A 14,686-nucleotide genomic window follows, 5' to 3' on the forward strand; every position below is an offset into this window, starting at 1 on the left:
AACTGTGAGGTGAAGTGGGGCTGGCCTGAGCCCTACTTTGTCTGAAGTCGTTCTTCACAGTTTAGCTTTCAAGTATTAGCCAGTCTAAAATCTATACTTTGAAGCTGATAGTAGTTTAAAATATTGTCAAATCCCCCCCTTTTTTTTTTTTTTTCTATAACTCTGGGTTAGCTAAATTGCTTATGTGAACTCAGTTAAGTGTTCCTGTGGCTATTCAAGTTAGTAGCATAAATACTTCTCAGTTTTGGTGTAAGCCATATATGGATTCACTAATGGAGCTTCCTGTCACCTGTTGTATGTATGTGGTGTTATTTTACTTAAAACTTTATAATGATTTTCTCATAGATACAGCTGATCAACACTTAAGATCTTAACAATAGTGAACTAAGCATGCTTTGATTTTTATCCAAGAATTTTGAATGTTAGTTCAAACTAGTCTGTATATAAACCTGAGGCTATTAAGGCATTGCTCTAGTGAAATCATTTCTCAGGATATGGAATTATTTATCCAGGGAACCATTCCTTGGGAAACAGTTTTATGTACCAGGTTGCAAACAATGATTATTATACTTTTATAGGAAATTTTTCAAAAACTTATTTTATCCCTGTCCAAACTTTGAAGAATGAGATTTGTCTATATTTATCAAAGTTAAAAAAGAATTAAGACTTAAATTTTTTTTCTTTTAAATATTTACTTATTTTGGGGAGAGCACAAACGGGAGAGGGGCAGAGAGAGGGGAACAGAGGATCTGAAGCAGGCTCTGCAGGCTGACAGCAGAGACCCCGATGTGGGGCTTGGACTCATGAACCGTGAGATCAAGACCTGAGCTGAAGTCAGATGCTCGACTGACTGAGCCACCCAGCTGCCCCAATAATTGTTAAGGCTTTTAAAAAAGTGACAAGACAATCTGTTACTTTATGTAATGTAAACCAGTAAGAGTCATGCTCTAGGATATCCCTTCTGTCCTTTGTGGTTCTGGTTGGAAGAGGTCTGCTCTTTGTATCTAGATCCTTTCAAAGCAAATTTGCTATTTTCTTTTAAAATTAAAAAAAGATAAATTTTTTATGCTATTAGTGTTATTTCAGAATATGTTGCCACTTGTATTGAATACTACTAGTTGTTTTTAGGGTAATCATGTCTTCAGAATATTGGTACCCTGCCTGTTTTATGCCTAACTGAAAATTTAATAAAACCTTGAATGGTATACTGAAGAGAATAAAATGAGAATATTTACTATCAAAAATCAAGAACTGAGAAGGTACTAAAACATACTTTCAGTGCAGTTGGTTTAAAATGATCAAAGCTATTTGGAAAGTTATTTGGTAATTTTTTTTAAGTTTATTTATTTATTTTGAGAGAGTGCAAGAGCACGGTGGGGAAGGGGTAGAGAGAGAGAGGAGAAAGAGAATCCCACGCAGGCTCTGCACGGTTAGCGCTGATTCGGAGCTTGATCTCAAGGTTCCTGAGATCATGACTCAAAATCTAGAGTCAGACGCTTAACTGACTCAGCCACCCAGGGGTGCCCCAAAAGTTGTAATTTACATCCAGAGTTTTAATAGTAATCATACTCTTGGCTCCAATAATTCTGCCCCTTACCAATGAATTTTCAGGAAACCTGAACTATGTAAATTTACATAAAAAGATACTCATCATGGCATTATTCATCATATTGAGCAAATTGAAAGCTTCCTAAATGTCCTGGGAGACAAGTTAAATATATTGTGCCAGATCTATAAAGGAGTGTGCTATAGCTACCAAGATATACTTACGAAGAACATGGAAAAACTTAATGCAACCTTTGGTTTTAAAAGGGAGTAGTATACAAAACTACAGTGTGGTCTCAAAAGGAAAAATTTATTAATAGAAAAAAAGACTATAGAAGTCTACACTGATATTGGTCATGTCCAGTTTCTATAACATACATACATTTATTACCAGAAACATTATTTTTAAAAATTTAGGTATTTCTTTTGAGAAGAGCTTGAAAACAAGAGGCTTTGTTTTATCATTCTTAAAACATTTTCGGAAATACAATATGTCTGTACTGAAAGTCCTTGCTTCACATAAAAGTTAAAGGCTGTATAGCTTCTTTGGTTTTTGAAAAATAAGCAACTTCAAGTTCAAATCTACTTTTCTAAGTTTTAAATTAGAAACAGTTGTGGTTTAATTTTATGAAAATGTTAACTACCATATGGGAACAGCAGAAATGATTGAATACCCATTAAAGCAGAAGCTAGCTTTTAAGTTTTGTGTTATAAGAGTCCAAGTGACACAGCATTTTATTTCTCAGAAGTTATCCATTGTAATTCTTTTCTTCATACTTTACAACTTAAATGAGGAATAATAAAAAAATGATAATTTATATCTAATTGGTATACCACCAAAATGATTTGAGTTTAATAAGGTACAAACTTGTTACACTTGTTTTAAATTCATAAAAAGGAAATCTGGATTGAATTGATGCATTTATAATCAAAATATGAAGACTGATTATGCAAAAATGACTTAAATAGAAATACAGTTTTATTGTTCTGACATGAGAATTACCTTATTATAACAATTACCAGTTTTTAAAAAATATTACTGTTTGAATTACTTTTTTACATATTAAAGGAGGTATTTATGTTTTTTCTATTTTATAGATATTTGAGATATTTGGACCTGTTGCACATCCATTTTATGTGTTACGTTTTAATTCTTCAGAGCACATTGAGAGTAAAGATATTAAAATAAAGGATACTATGTATTTTGCTCCATCAATGAAAGACTTCACCCAATACATATTCACAGAAAAACTTAAACAGTAAGTATGTTATTGACATGTTAGTTGTCTGCCTATCTGGTGTTTATATTTTAGGAATAATTTTCAGTGAAGGTCATTCATTATTGTTAAATATCTGTCTTCCAAACAGTTCATTTATTTTCCTAATAACATCTTTGAAAGGTACAATTTGTTATCAGACTTTGCAGGTAGAGATGATTTATATCTTTAACTGAAAAAGGCATAGTCAGCTAGTAGGAATACATTTGGACCATATAAAGTTTCTGAATTCTAATTCATATTTTTTCCATTATATACTTTTCTAACATACATGCTATTTCAGTATTAGTATTACCACCCAAAAAGAATTCTTTTCCATTTTAAATAAAATTATTTAGTTTGGATTACATTATAGGCTTAACTAATAAAACTTTGTAATTCTCAAGAAAAAAAACAAAATGAGTACATTTCAAGTTGCTTATAAATTGTGTCTAGAAGAGACAACTAAAATATGTCCCTGAAAAGTTATGTATCAAGTTGATAAACGGTTGATTTAACCAACAAACTACTGCTCTCCCTTTTATAAGATGCTAAATGATGCCTATGGCATATGGAAGTAATATTTCTGCATGTTTATGGTACTCATTAATTTTGCATTTCCATGTGTTAATTGTGTTGCCAGGTGTTAGCTGTAGAGCTGTTTTTAGTTGACCTTGTTATTATAATTATATAATTTAATTTTTATATTAAATCAGTGGCATATAGTTCAAGTAGAATAGCTTTTTTGGGGAAAAAAAAGTTGAATGCTTTGGAACAATGAAATGAATATAAACCATTTAAAAATATTATAAAATTAGGAGTGGAAGAAACACTTCAAAAGATTGGGGGAGGAGAGGGGATCCTAAATCCAAAAATACTTTGCATTCAGTTTGACACACAAGTCCCTTTTAGGTCTAGCTCTCTTTTGATGGGAAACTTGAAGTATAGTTGAAGCATTAGGAGTGCGGTTTTTGCAGAACATACAGGAATTTTAGTCAGTGAGTAGCCCTGGAGCTACAGCAAAAGTACTAGCTAGTCCTGATGGCATGGCGAAAAATCTCTTAAGTATTTACATAGTAAATGAAGTCTCTGAATTCATTTATCATTTTAGAGATGAAAATTTTGTTCTGATAATTCATTAAGCTCGTGTTTAGGAATCTACACAATTATCTGAGGGAAACATTTTGCCTAAGTTGGTGAGGTTGATTTTTCTAAATAACTGCTAAAAAGAAAGGTGAATTAAATAGACAGTAAAGTCATGTTTTAAAATCATTCCTTAAGGGGCGCTTGGGTGGCTCAATAGGTTGAGCATTCTGACTCTTGGATTTTGGGATCTTGGGTTGTGATCCCAAAGTGGTGTGATCCAGCCTCCTGTGTCACTTTGCGAGCTGAGTGTGGAGTCTGCTTGAGATTCTGTCTCCCTCACTTCCTCTGTCTCCCCCACTCATGCTCTCTCTCTAAAGTAAAATAAAAAATTAAAACATTAAAAATAAAATCATGTCTTAAAATAGTATTTCATTCTGCTTTAAATATTAGGATGTTGCTGTAGTTATGGCATCATTTTAACTTTAAAAAATTTCTTTTAATGCTTTTTTTTTTTAAATTTATTTTTGAGAGAAAGACAGCATGAGCGGTGGGAGGAGCAGAGAGAGACACACACACACAGAATCCGAAGCAGGCTCTAGGCTTCAGACTGTCAGCACAGAACCTGACACAGGGCTCCAACCTGTGAGCTGTGAGATCATGACCTGAGCCAAAGTCGGACGCTTGACCGACTGAGCCACCCAGGTGCTTCAGCCATAATTTTAACTTTTAACAAATAAAATATTTTAGCTTAAAACAGATACACTTAAAAAGATTTCCTGAAGACATTTACTGAGTAGATTTTAAATAGTAGAAGAAGTTTTTGTTCTTGATTTGCAAGAATAAGAATTTTGTCCTGGAAAGAAAAAATAAACTAAAGAATTGGGAAATTAGGCCCACCCTGCAGAAGCCCCACCTGACAAAGATTATTCTGTTTTAGACTGTATTTTGATGTCTGCATGGGAACTCTGTTGAGTACTTGCCTTTGAGGTAGAGAAGTTCAGCTCCTCTCTAGTTTATCTACCTCTAGTAAGGCTATTTTAATTTTGGCTTCCCATGAGCTTACTTTCTTGTTAAAAGTGCTTTTTGAAATGTTGCTTGATCTCTTCTTCAGTAGATTTTGATTTTCTGTGGTAAATATACTAATGGGGAACTTTCTCCGTTTATGTCTTTAAGCTTCTTGCTAAGGGCACCCCAGGCCATGAGATGGCATATATGTTACAAGGGGACTGGAGCTGTGTTAACTGCATAGGTGTAAGCTAATAATTATTGAGTAATAGCTTTTTTGTAAATACAAAAATCATTGATAGTGCCCTCATATACAGGGTCAAAGTTTTGAACCAAAAGAGCAGACTTCATGATTTTCATATTCTGCTAGCCCGTTGACATCTGTACATTTATTTTTATGGATTGTAGATTAATATATTAATGATTTTAATGAATTAATAACTGAGAACCTCATTTATTTCTGAGATTTAATTTAAAGCAGTGAGGACATCTCCTAAAGTTTTGTAATACTTTAATGTAATTGAGTAACAAGATATTGTCAAACTTAAGAAATCAAAAAGATTAAAAAGATAAAGATGAGCTTTCAGAAATCCTAGTCCTACTTAATAATATATGTACTTCTGTTGGTTGTAGAGTATAAAACTGTCTACTAAAAATAGTTCATGCTTGTGATTATACTGTCCTTCAGACTCTTCAAAATTCTCCTTACCAAATGAGAGCTTGTTTCTGCCTTCTCTTTTGAGAAACACTGTTGGAGTAAGGTTTGGTTACTCATGAAGTATTATTGATAGCCCTCAGGTAAATACAGGAAGATATCATGTTGTTATCTCTACCATTATACCTGTAAAATCTTAAATAAGAGAATGCCTCCTGGTCATTTTTGTATCCTTGACACTGGAACTGTGTCTGACCTATAGTTGGTGTAGAATAAGCATTTGTTGAAGTGAACTTTATGAACTGAGCTCAGGTATCATCAAAGTCATTGCCTCTGGAGATGCTTATGAACTGCAAAACCACTTTCCTCTGCACACCACGCACAGCCTTGGCTTCTTATTCTGGTTCCCTGGTTCTAATATTTATGTGTGTCCAGTTCTTGTGTTTTCCTTATTAGCTTTCCGCATCTTCTGAAACAAGGGAAGAATATACACTTGGTCCTTTTATTTTTTGCTCTTATTTTCACATATATTGCAGAATTAAGGTTTGAGCTCATGTCTTCTACTTCATTATTTTCTATACTATTAACTAATAAACACTTAGCAGAATCTTAAGTACTTCTTGTTTTCTTTTGACTTTTTATTTTCTCTTTCTAGGGATAGGGGATCAGATGCGTCATGGAAGAATGATCAGGAACCACCACCAGAAGTAACTATAAGTCTCTTTACACAATATTTTAGGGATTATATAGGACTTGATTTTATAAAGTGTAATACCTGACCTTAACGAGGTCCTTTAATGCTGCTTGGCAGTCACACTGCCGTCCTTGGGCCTACCTATGTAATGTTTCCATCTCCCAGGTGACTGTTTTATACCCCTCAATGAGAGTTTTTGATCGATCATTTTAGGAAAAAAAATATTAAAAAACAATTGGGGGGAAAATATTTTTTTAAAAAATTTCTGGGAAAAAAATATTTTCAGCCATATTTTAATATTTATCAGTTTATCAGTTTCCTCCTAATTTACTATGTTTTTAATCAGTTTTGTGGAGAGCTGGTAAAGGAAGAATTGTCATCATTGAAAACAATTTTATTCTTTAATTTAGTAAATTAACCATGGGGGCATGAAGACATTTATTAATGGTGCATTTTAATAAGCTGCCTTACTTTTGGAGGTACAAAATGATTAGAATCAGGGCACCTGGGTGGCTAAGTCGGTTAAGCATCCGACTCTTGGTTTTGGCTCAGGTCATGATCTCACGGTTCATGGGTTTGAACCCTGTCCAGTGAGGAGCCTGCTTGGGATTCTTTCCCCCTCTCTGTCCCTCCCCTACTCATGGTCAGTCTCTCTCTCTCCGTCTCTCTCTCAAAATAAATAAACTTAAAAAAAATTGCTTAGAATCTGCCTCCCTCTTCATTTTTTTAGAATTACCTCCCTAAAAAAGAGAACTCTTGATTTTCTTTCTTGAATTCATGTCAGCCAAATTAGTTTTATGTCTCAAAGTAGCTTGACAGTTTTTCTAGAGATGTGGAATAGTCAGGAGTAATGATTATTTAACTTTCCATGGAGATCGTTAGGCAAATTTTCTTTTTTTTAAGTTATTAAAATACGAAAATTGCAGCAATGAGTATATATCTTCTTGAAAATAGCATGAATTTATACAAAGTAAAGAAAGAATATTATAAATGAGAATTTTTAAATGTACTAATTCTGATGAAGTTTCTCAGTATTATAAATTCTTGGTATTTGTAGATTTAACTTTGTTCATTTTAGATGTTTTTAAGCAGTGGTGAAGAATCATGCTAGTTTCTAATTTTGCTGAGGCATGAATCAGGTAATACTGCCTTAGAGAGTTATTTAACCAGTGAGTGATCCTAATTTAATTCCACATTACCATGGGATTATGTTTTCTAATTTATGTTAGGTATACATGTGATTTCTGTTAAGGCTCTGAGGTTCACTTAGTGTTCTTAGTTATTTTTAGGGTATCTTCATACTGAAATTGTATGTTTTTAAAGTATTTAAGGGGTGCCTGGGTGGCTCAGTCGGTTAAGCGTCCGACTTCAACTCAGGTCACGATCTCGCGGTCCGTGAGTTCGAGCCCCGTGTCGGGCTCTGGACTGATAGCTCAGAGCCTGGAGCCTGCTTCAGATTCTGTGTCTCCCTCTCTCTCTGCCCCTCCCCCGTTCATGCTCTGTCTCTCTCTGTGTCAAAAATAAATAAACGTTAAAAAAAAAAAAGTATTAGAAAATTCACAAAGGTCTTAAACATATTTCTTGTGAAATGCAAATATTCTAATACATCCCTGTTGTTTTAGACCTAAGCTTTGAACTTACTAATTATGGTAATGTTAACTGTTTATAAAATTGGCATGATCAGGTTAATTTTAAAATGAAAACCCAGCGTACTTCATGGGATTTTTTGGGGTTTTTTTGTGTTGTTGTTGTTTGAAGTAGTTGACCGTCCCTTATTTCTGTAATAAGAGAAAACTTCTTGAGATTTAAAGTTTATTATGATGAAATTTTGTAGTATAGAATTATTGCCTGACATTAATCATAGATTATGTATAAGGAATGTACTTCATTTCCATATTCATTTCTGATACGTGAATATGTAGTTTGTAGTTGAAGTAAGGTATATGAGTATAAATTTCAATTAATGTGTATACAAGAAACAGTGAATTTTTTTCTGACCTTAGGAGATGATAGCAAAATTATTACCTAAAGCACTCTCTAAAATAAACCAATGCCAATTAAAATCCTTTAATACCGGCCTCCTGCTCTTAGGACATGCCCAATGACTGGCTCATAAGGTTCTTTATTCTCCAGTTTCATCATCTGATTTCTCTATATAAGCAGCTTTCACTTTGCCTTACAGAACCAATTTCATGTCTCAAATATACCATGCCTTTGCACATATTCTCACATATTCTCCTTGAAATTTCTCTTTCCTTTATTTTCACTGCTAATTCATTAGAGATTTATCTTGAGTTTCATAACAAACATCTCCCTTGCCCTTTTTTTTTTCCTTTCTTCAGTCCTATACTCCCATAGCACTGAGTCATAGCACTTGTTCATTGGCTTTTTAATCTCATTTGAACAGCTTCAGGGAAAACAGTGTTTTCCATCTGATCTCAATAGTTTCCTAGTGTTTGGCAGATAGCAGATTTAACAGGAGCTTAAAAATCTTAGCACTTTGAGATCAGCAATAAAATGTCATGTATTTGAAGGTACTAACGTTGATATTTTCGATTTTGATTATAGATTCTGAGGTATATGGACTCTTGGTTCTTGGAAAATTTGATCTAGAATATATTTCAGCAAGGCTATACTGAAAGTCTCATAAAAAACTTTCATATACATTTTATTTCTCTTAATGTATATACATGCATACACAGTGAACCTGTGTAAGTAAAACATATCTGTTTTTTGATATTAATAGAATAATAAAATTATTCTAAGAAGTCATAATATATATAGCTTTTAAGCTTTGGTATTTGGGCTAGAACAGTGAATCTCAATTCTTACTTACTCTTGTAAGTAAGACTGACTCTTCCCATTTGTAATTTAAAATGATTTCCTCTTGGAAGTCGGATCATCATGTATCTGCTTATCTAATAAGCCTTTCCCTGCAGTCCAATCTAAATAGCATCCGCAGTGATTTTTCTGCCCATATTGTGCCTTATTATTTATTTACAACCCTTAATATACCTGACATTATATTATTAAAAGATAATTATTAACTAAGATTATTGATACCTGTAAAGTGTTTAGAACAGTACCTGGCATATAATGGGTATATATAAGTTTTTGAATATTTTTTATATTAGATCTGATAATTTATGTAATTTGCTTATTCCTAACTATTCCTTCCCTTTAGCATTGTTTGGTACCTGGCATTATGATGAATATTGACTCTTAAACTTGAGGTCAGTCTTCTAGCTAAGGAATATCTGTATCTGAAAGTTGTTAAAGATTGGCATTTTAAAGTTACCAATCTGGGAGAAAAGAAGTTACCTATCTGAAACTTTCTAGAAATTAAAAGATAAAAAGCCTTGAGTACTCTGGCCTGTGTTAATTAAGAGTTAATTCAGATATTGCTAGAAAATATTATCAAAAAGAGTAACATTCTTTTCTTATTTGGGGTCAGTGTTAAATAATAGGCTTTTTCTCACTTCCAAGTATGTACCAATGAATTGGTAAAATCCATGTGACATAATCTATATATTTTCCTCTGCAAGGCCTTAGATTTCAGTGATGATGAAAAGGAAAAAGAAGCCAAACAGAGGAAAAAATCTCAGATTCAAGGCCGGAAAAAATTCAAGTCTGAGTCTAATGAATCAAGTGAGTAAATGCAATATACAGTGATTTTTTAATCTTCATTTACGTTTATGTTAAGTTCATTACTAATAAAACTGAAAGAAACCTCTGAATTCTCTTTTTACCTCCTGGCATCCATCTAACATTGGAGGCATTACATGGCGTGAAATGTGATGGAAGAGAGCCATGAGGAGTATTCAACCTTAGTTTTTTAAGCGTAAGGACGTAAAAATGGCTTCTAGGGATAGATAAAAGCTTGTGAGTCAGTTGTGCGTATAGGCATTTTTTTCTTAAGTAACCTCTGCTTTCATGTTTAGAATTAAATGATATAGTACTTAATATCTAAATCAAGGTATTTTATTTTTTAACATGCATTTCCTTTCATTATACCTTTCCTGTTTCCTTTTCCCTTTTTTAAAACTAAACTTTTTATAGGTTTACATGCAGTGGGAAGAAATAATAGAGATTTCTGGCATGCCTGTTACCCAGTTTCCTGACATGGTAACATCTTGTAAAACTATACAGTACAATATCACAACCTCCAGGATATTGACATTGGTACAATCAAGATTCAGAATATTTCCACCACCCCTCATGTTGCCTTTTTTATAGTCACTCCCACTTCCCTCCCTCCCACCTTCTTAACTCTTGGCAATCACTTATCTTTTCTGCATTTCTGTAATATATTTTGTCATGTCAAGAATGGTTATATAAACGGAGCCATACAATATGTTACCTTTAGGGATTGGTTTTTGTCACTTAGCTTTCCCAGAGATTCATCCAGATTGTTTTATTTGTCAAATTTGTTTCTTTTCATTTCAAAGTAGTATTCCATGGTATGAATATACTACAGGTTGTTTAACAGTCATGCAAGGCATCTGGGTTGTTAATAATTTTGGGTTATAGGAATAAAGTTGTTTTATATATTTGTGTACAGGTATTTGTGTGAACACAACTTTTCATTTCTCTGGGATAAATGTCTAGGAGTACAATTGCTGGATTATATGATAGTTGGATTCCCATCACCAGTGTATGAGTGACTCAGTTTGTCTGCATTCTCACCAGCATTTAGTTTTGCCACCATTTTTTATTTTAGCCATTCTCATAAGTGTGTAGTGATAATCTAATTGTGTTTTTAACTTGCATTTTCCTAATGGGTAAGTATTTTGAACATCTTTCCATGTCCTTATTTGCTATCTGTAAATCTTCTTCAGTGATGTATTTGTTCATGTCTTTTGCCCATTTTGTAACTGTATTTCTGCTTTTTTTACTCTTGAGTTATGGGAGCTTGTACATAATTTGTTCCAGCCTGTAGCTTGTATTTTTATCCTCTCAAGAGAGCCATTTGCAGAACAAAAATTTTTAATTTCGATGAATCCCTAATATATAATTGATTTTCTTTTGTGGAGTCTGAGGATTTCTTGTCCAGACATATATTCCAAAAGATTTTTCTCTATTTTTTTCTTCTAACAGTTTTCCAAGTTATTTTAGCTATTCTAGTTGCTTTGCTTTTCCATATGCGTTTTTAATAATCTCTATATTGACAAAAAGTCTTGCTGGGATTTTGATGGGAATTGTTTTAAACCTGTTTATTGGTTTGGAGATAATTAATATGTTAACTGTATGTATTGAGTCATCCATTGCACAAACATGTATATATCTTTATTAATTTAGATCTTCTTTGTTTTTTTCTAGCAGAATTTTGTGGTGTTTAGAATATAAATCCTGTACTTTTTTTTGTTAGTATACACTTAAGTATTTCATTTTCAATTCATTGTAAATGGTTTTGCATCATTAATGCCAGTGTCTATGTGTTTGTTGCTAGAATGTAGAAATAAAATTAACATTTGTATGTTTAGCTTCTGTCTTGTGACCTTGCAAAACTCAGTAGTTCTAGGAGTTTTTTGTTTGAGATTTTCTACTTAGCCAATTACATCAGTTGCAAATAGGGACAGTATTCCTTTTTTGTTTTTCAAACTGTTTTTGTTTTTGTTTTTGTTTTTTGGTCTCCCTTAGTAGCTCTCTGGCACTGTTGAATAAATGTGGCTTGTTCTTGATCATAAGAGAAAACACCGTCTTTCATCATTAAGTATAATGTTAGGTATAGGGTTTTCGAGAACAACATCTGTTTTTATCAAGTTAAGGAGAAGTTTCCATTTGTTCCTATTTTTTGTAGCTTTAAAAAAATTATGACTGAAGAGTATTAAATTTTGACAGTACTTTTTCTGCATTGATAACATGATACAATTTTTTGTCATTAGTCTGTTAATGAGGTAGATTACACTGGTTTTAGAATATTGAACCAGCCTTTGCATCCCTGGAGTAAACCAGACGTGGTCGTGGTGTATAATTCTTTACATATGTTGTTGAATTCACTTGTCTCCCTCTTTCTCTGGTGATTTTCTTTATTCTGAAACCTACTTTTTCTGATATTAGTGTAGTTACTCCTTTCTTTCGATGTATCTTTATCCTTTTACTTTCAACCTAACTATATCCTTTGAAGTGAGTTTCTTATAGACTTGTGTTCATGTTCTTTAATCCACTCTAACAAGCATTTCCATCTGTTTTAATTGATGTATGTAGTCCATTCGTGTTTAATGTAATTTTTGATATGTTGGGGCTCAAGTCTGCCCTTTCCTATTTTTTCTCTCTGGATTTCATTTCTCTGTTTTATTTTTTCTGCCTGCCCGTGGGTACTGTAACTTTTTTTTTAATTCCATTTTGATTTGTCTGTAGTGTTTTTGAATGTGTCTCTTTGTATAACTTTTTCAGTGGTTGCTGTAGGTATTAAATTGTACATACATTACTTATCACAACCTACTGATGTCATTGTTTTACCAGTTTGTGTGCAGTTTAGAAACCCTACCTCTTTATGTCCCTTTATTATTCTCTAGTTTATAATATAATTTGCATTAAATACTTCATATATATACAATTAGAATCACAAAAACTCATAATATTTGCTTCAACCTCAAACATAATTTAGAAAACTCAGAGAAGGACACTTTATTGTATTTACTCATATTTTTGTTGTGTTCTTTCCTCCTTTCTCATGTTTCAAGTTTTTTATTGTTTCTGTTTACAAAACTTGCTTTAGTCATTCTGTCAGGCAGGGTAGGTCTGCTGGAGAGAAGTTAGTTTTTCTTTATTGTAGAATGTCTTTGGTTTCCGTTTTCCTCAGGATATTTTCATTTAGTATAGAATCCTACATTGAGTTTTCTTTCAGCCTTGGAAGTGTGCCACTTCCATGTGTCCTCCGTGGTTTCTTATGAAACATCTATTGCCCTTCCTCATCCTCTGGCCTTGTGGATTCATTTAAAGTTTATAACCTTAAGCCTTATGCTTTTTTAGCTACCATAAGATATCCTGGAAGTTAAAGAAAAGGCATTACTGAAATTTTATACTGTGTTTTTTGATGTATTAAAATTCATTTTAATTTTGTTTTTAATGTGTTCTTCCTCACTCATAGGTGAAAACTTTTCAGAAGTACATCAGAATTGGAATGCTCACAGCTCTGCTTCAGAGCACTCAAAAGGATATCGCAACAGAGAATTCACACGAGGATTTTCCCGGGGTAGATATCCTCGACCTTGCCATGGCAGGCCTCCATCGCCACAGTTTTATAACTCAGAACAGATGGTGTTTCAGGAGACTTCAGGATTTCCACCTCAGAGACCAGATAATACTATCATGCCACAGTATCCTTTTCCTCCGCCGGTGTTTGACATGCATAATTTTTCACTCCCTCCTCCTCTGCCACCACTCCCACCACCTCCACCGCCTGCATCTGTAAACCTGGGTTGGGCCACACCAAACATGGCACCTCATCCATTAATTCCCTTACCATACTCCATCCCCCCACCCCCTCCCCCGCTGCCTCCACCTCCTTCTTCTGGAGATAGTAATTCTTCTCACTTTGGATCCTACTACTAGGGGAATGTATACATTTCTGGAGAAATGTAGACTTTTTATATGGGAAGGATTTTTTTTTTTTTTAAAGAAAGCAATTATGGAGCTAGATTTTTAACACTGTAAAATACTAAATGATTCCTTCAGTCGTGACTTGATATATATTTGTAACCTTTGTGAAATTGTATCATTATGAAAATTTCACCTTTGTGGAGGGGGATATCCAATTATGTAATATTTAATTAAAACTTTGAATCCATGCTTTCCCTATTTCTGCTCAATTAAATAGTGTATATAGGTCTAATAGATCTGGAGCAACTTTCATCATGGGTTAAAGTATATTGAACACATTGTCTTCTTGATATATCTGAAAATAAGATGCTGAAATCCTATTGAGAGTCTTTAAAATAAACTATTTTTACAAATGTATGCTTTGCAAATTGATTTTGATTGTAAATGCAATTTACCAGTAATTTTTAATGTTCTCTAATTTTTTTTTTTCAAGTAAGTGAAGGTACAGAGAAATAAAGCCTTCAATATTGGTAGAAGTGCTGACTATAATTAAAGTTAACATTCATTAATTATGCATAGGCAAACTTTTCATTATCTATGCAGATTTCCATTACTGAGGCATTATGTAGTAGATTTTACTATTTAATTAAAGGAACAGAAGGACTATTCATGATAAAGTATGTTACTTATTCACAATAAAATATATGTAACCCCATATTAGGACACTATGTCTTCTGTATCTGTTTCTCAGATTCTCACATGCCTGCTGCAGATTAGTGCTTCATAAGTATTTATGGAATGACTGACTGAATTTAGAGCTTTTAATTAAATTACTCCTGAGTATTCTTTTACATGATGAAATGTAAATGCAAGGAAAATTACAGAATTTTAGAAATAGAA

The 14,686-nt window shown here is 33.2% G+C and overlaps 1 protein-coding gene across 1 annotated transcript in view; it reads left to right on the top strand.

Annotated features, from left to right (window-relative positions):
• Positions 1–14,203, top strand: part of NAF1 (nuclear assembly factor 1 ribonucleoprotein) — a 41,499-nt gene extending 27,296 nt beyond the window's left edge. Inside the window, exons 5-8 of the mRNA XM_007084223.3 lie at positions 2,644–2,804; positions 6,203–6,254; positions 9,787–9,889; positions 13,335–14,203. Coding sequence (XP_007084285.1) covers positions 2,644–2,804; positions 6,203–6,254; positions 9,787–9,889; positions 13,335–13,798 — 780 coding nt within the window. The 3' untranslated portion in view covers positions 13,799–14,203. The remainder of the gene's footprint in view (positions 1–2,643; positions 2,805–6,202; positions 6,255–9,786; positions 9,890–13,334) is intronic.
• The last annotated feature ends 483 nt before the right edge of the window (positions 14,204–14,686 follow it).

The sequence above is a fragment of the Panthera tigris genome, chromosome B1, assembly GCF_018350195.1.
Source record: "Panthera tigris isolate Pti1 chromosome B1, P.tigris_Pti1_mat1.1, whole genome shotgun sequence".
NCBI classification, from domain to species: Eukaryota; Metazoa; Chordata; class Mammalia; order Carnivora; family Felidae; genus Panthera; species Panthera tigris.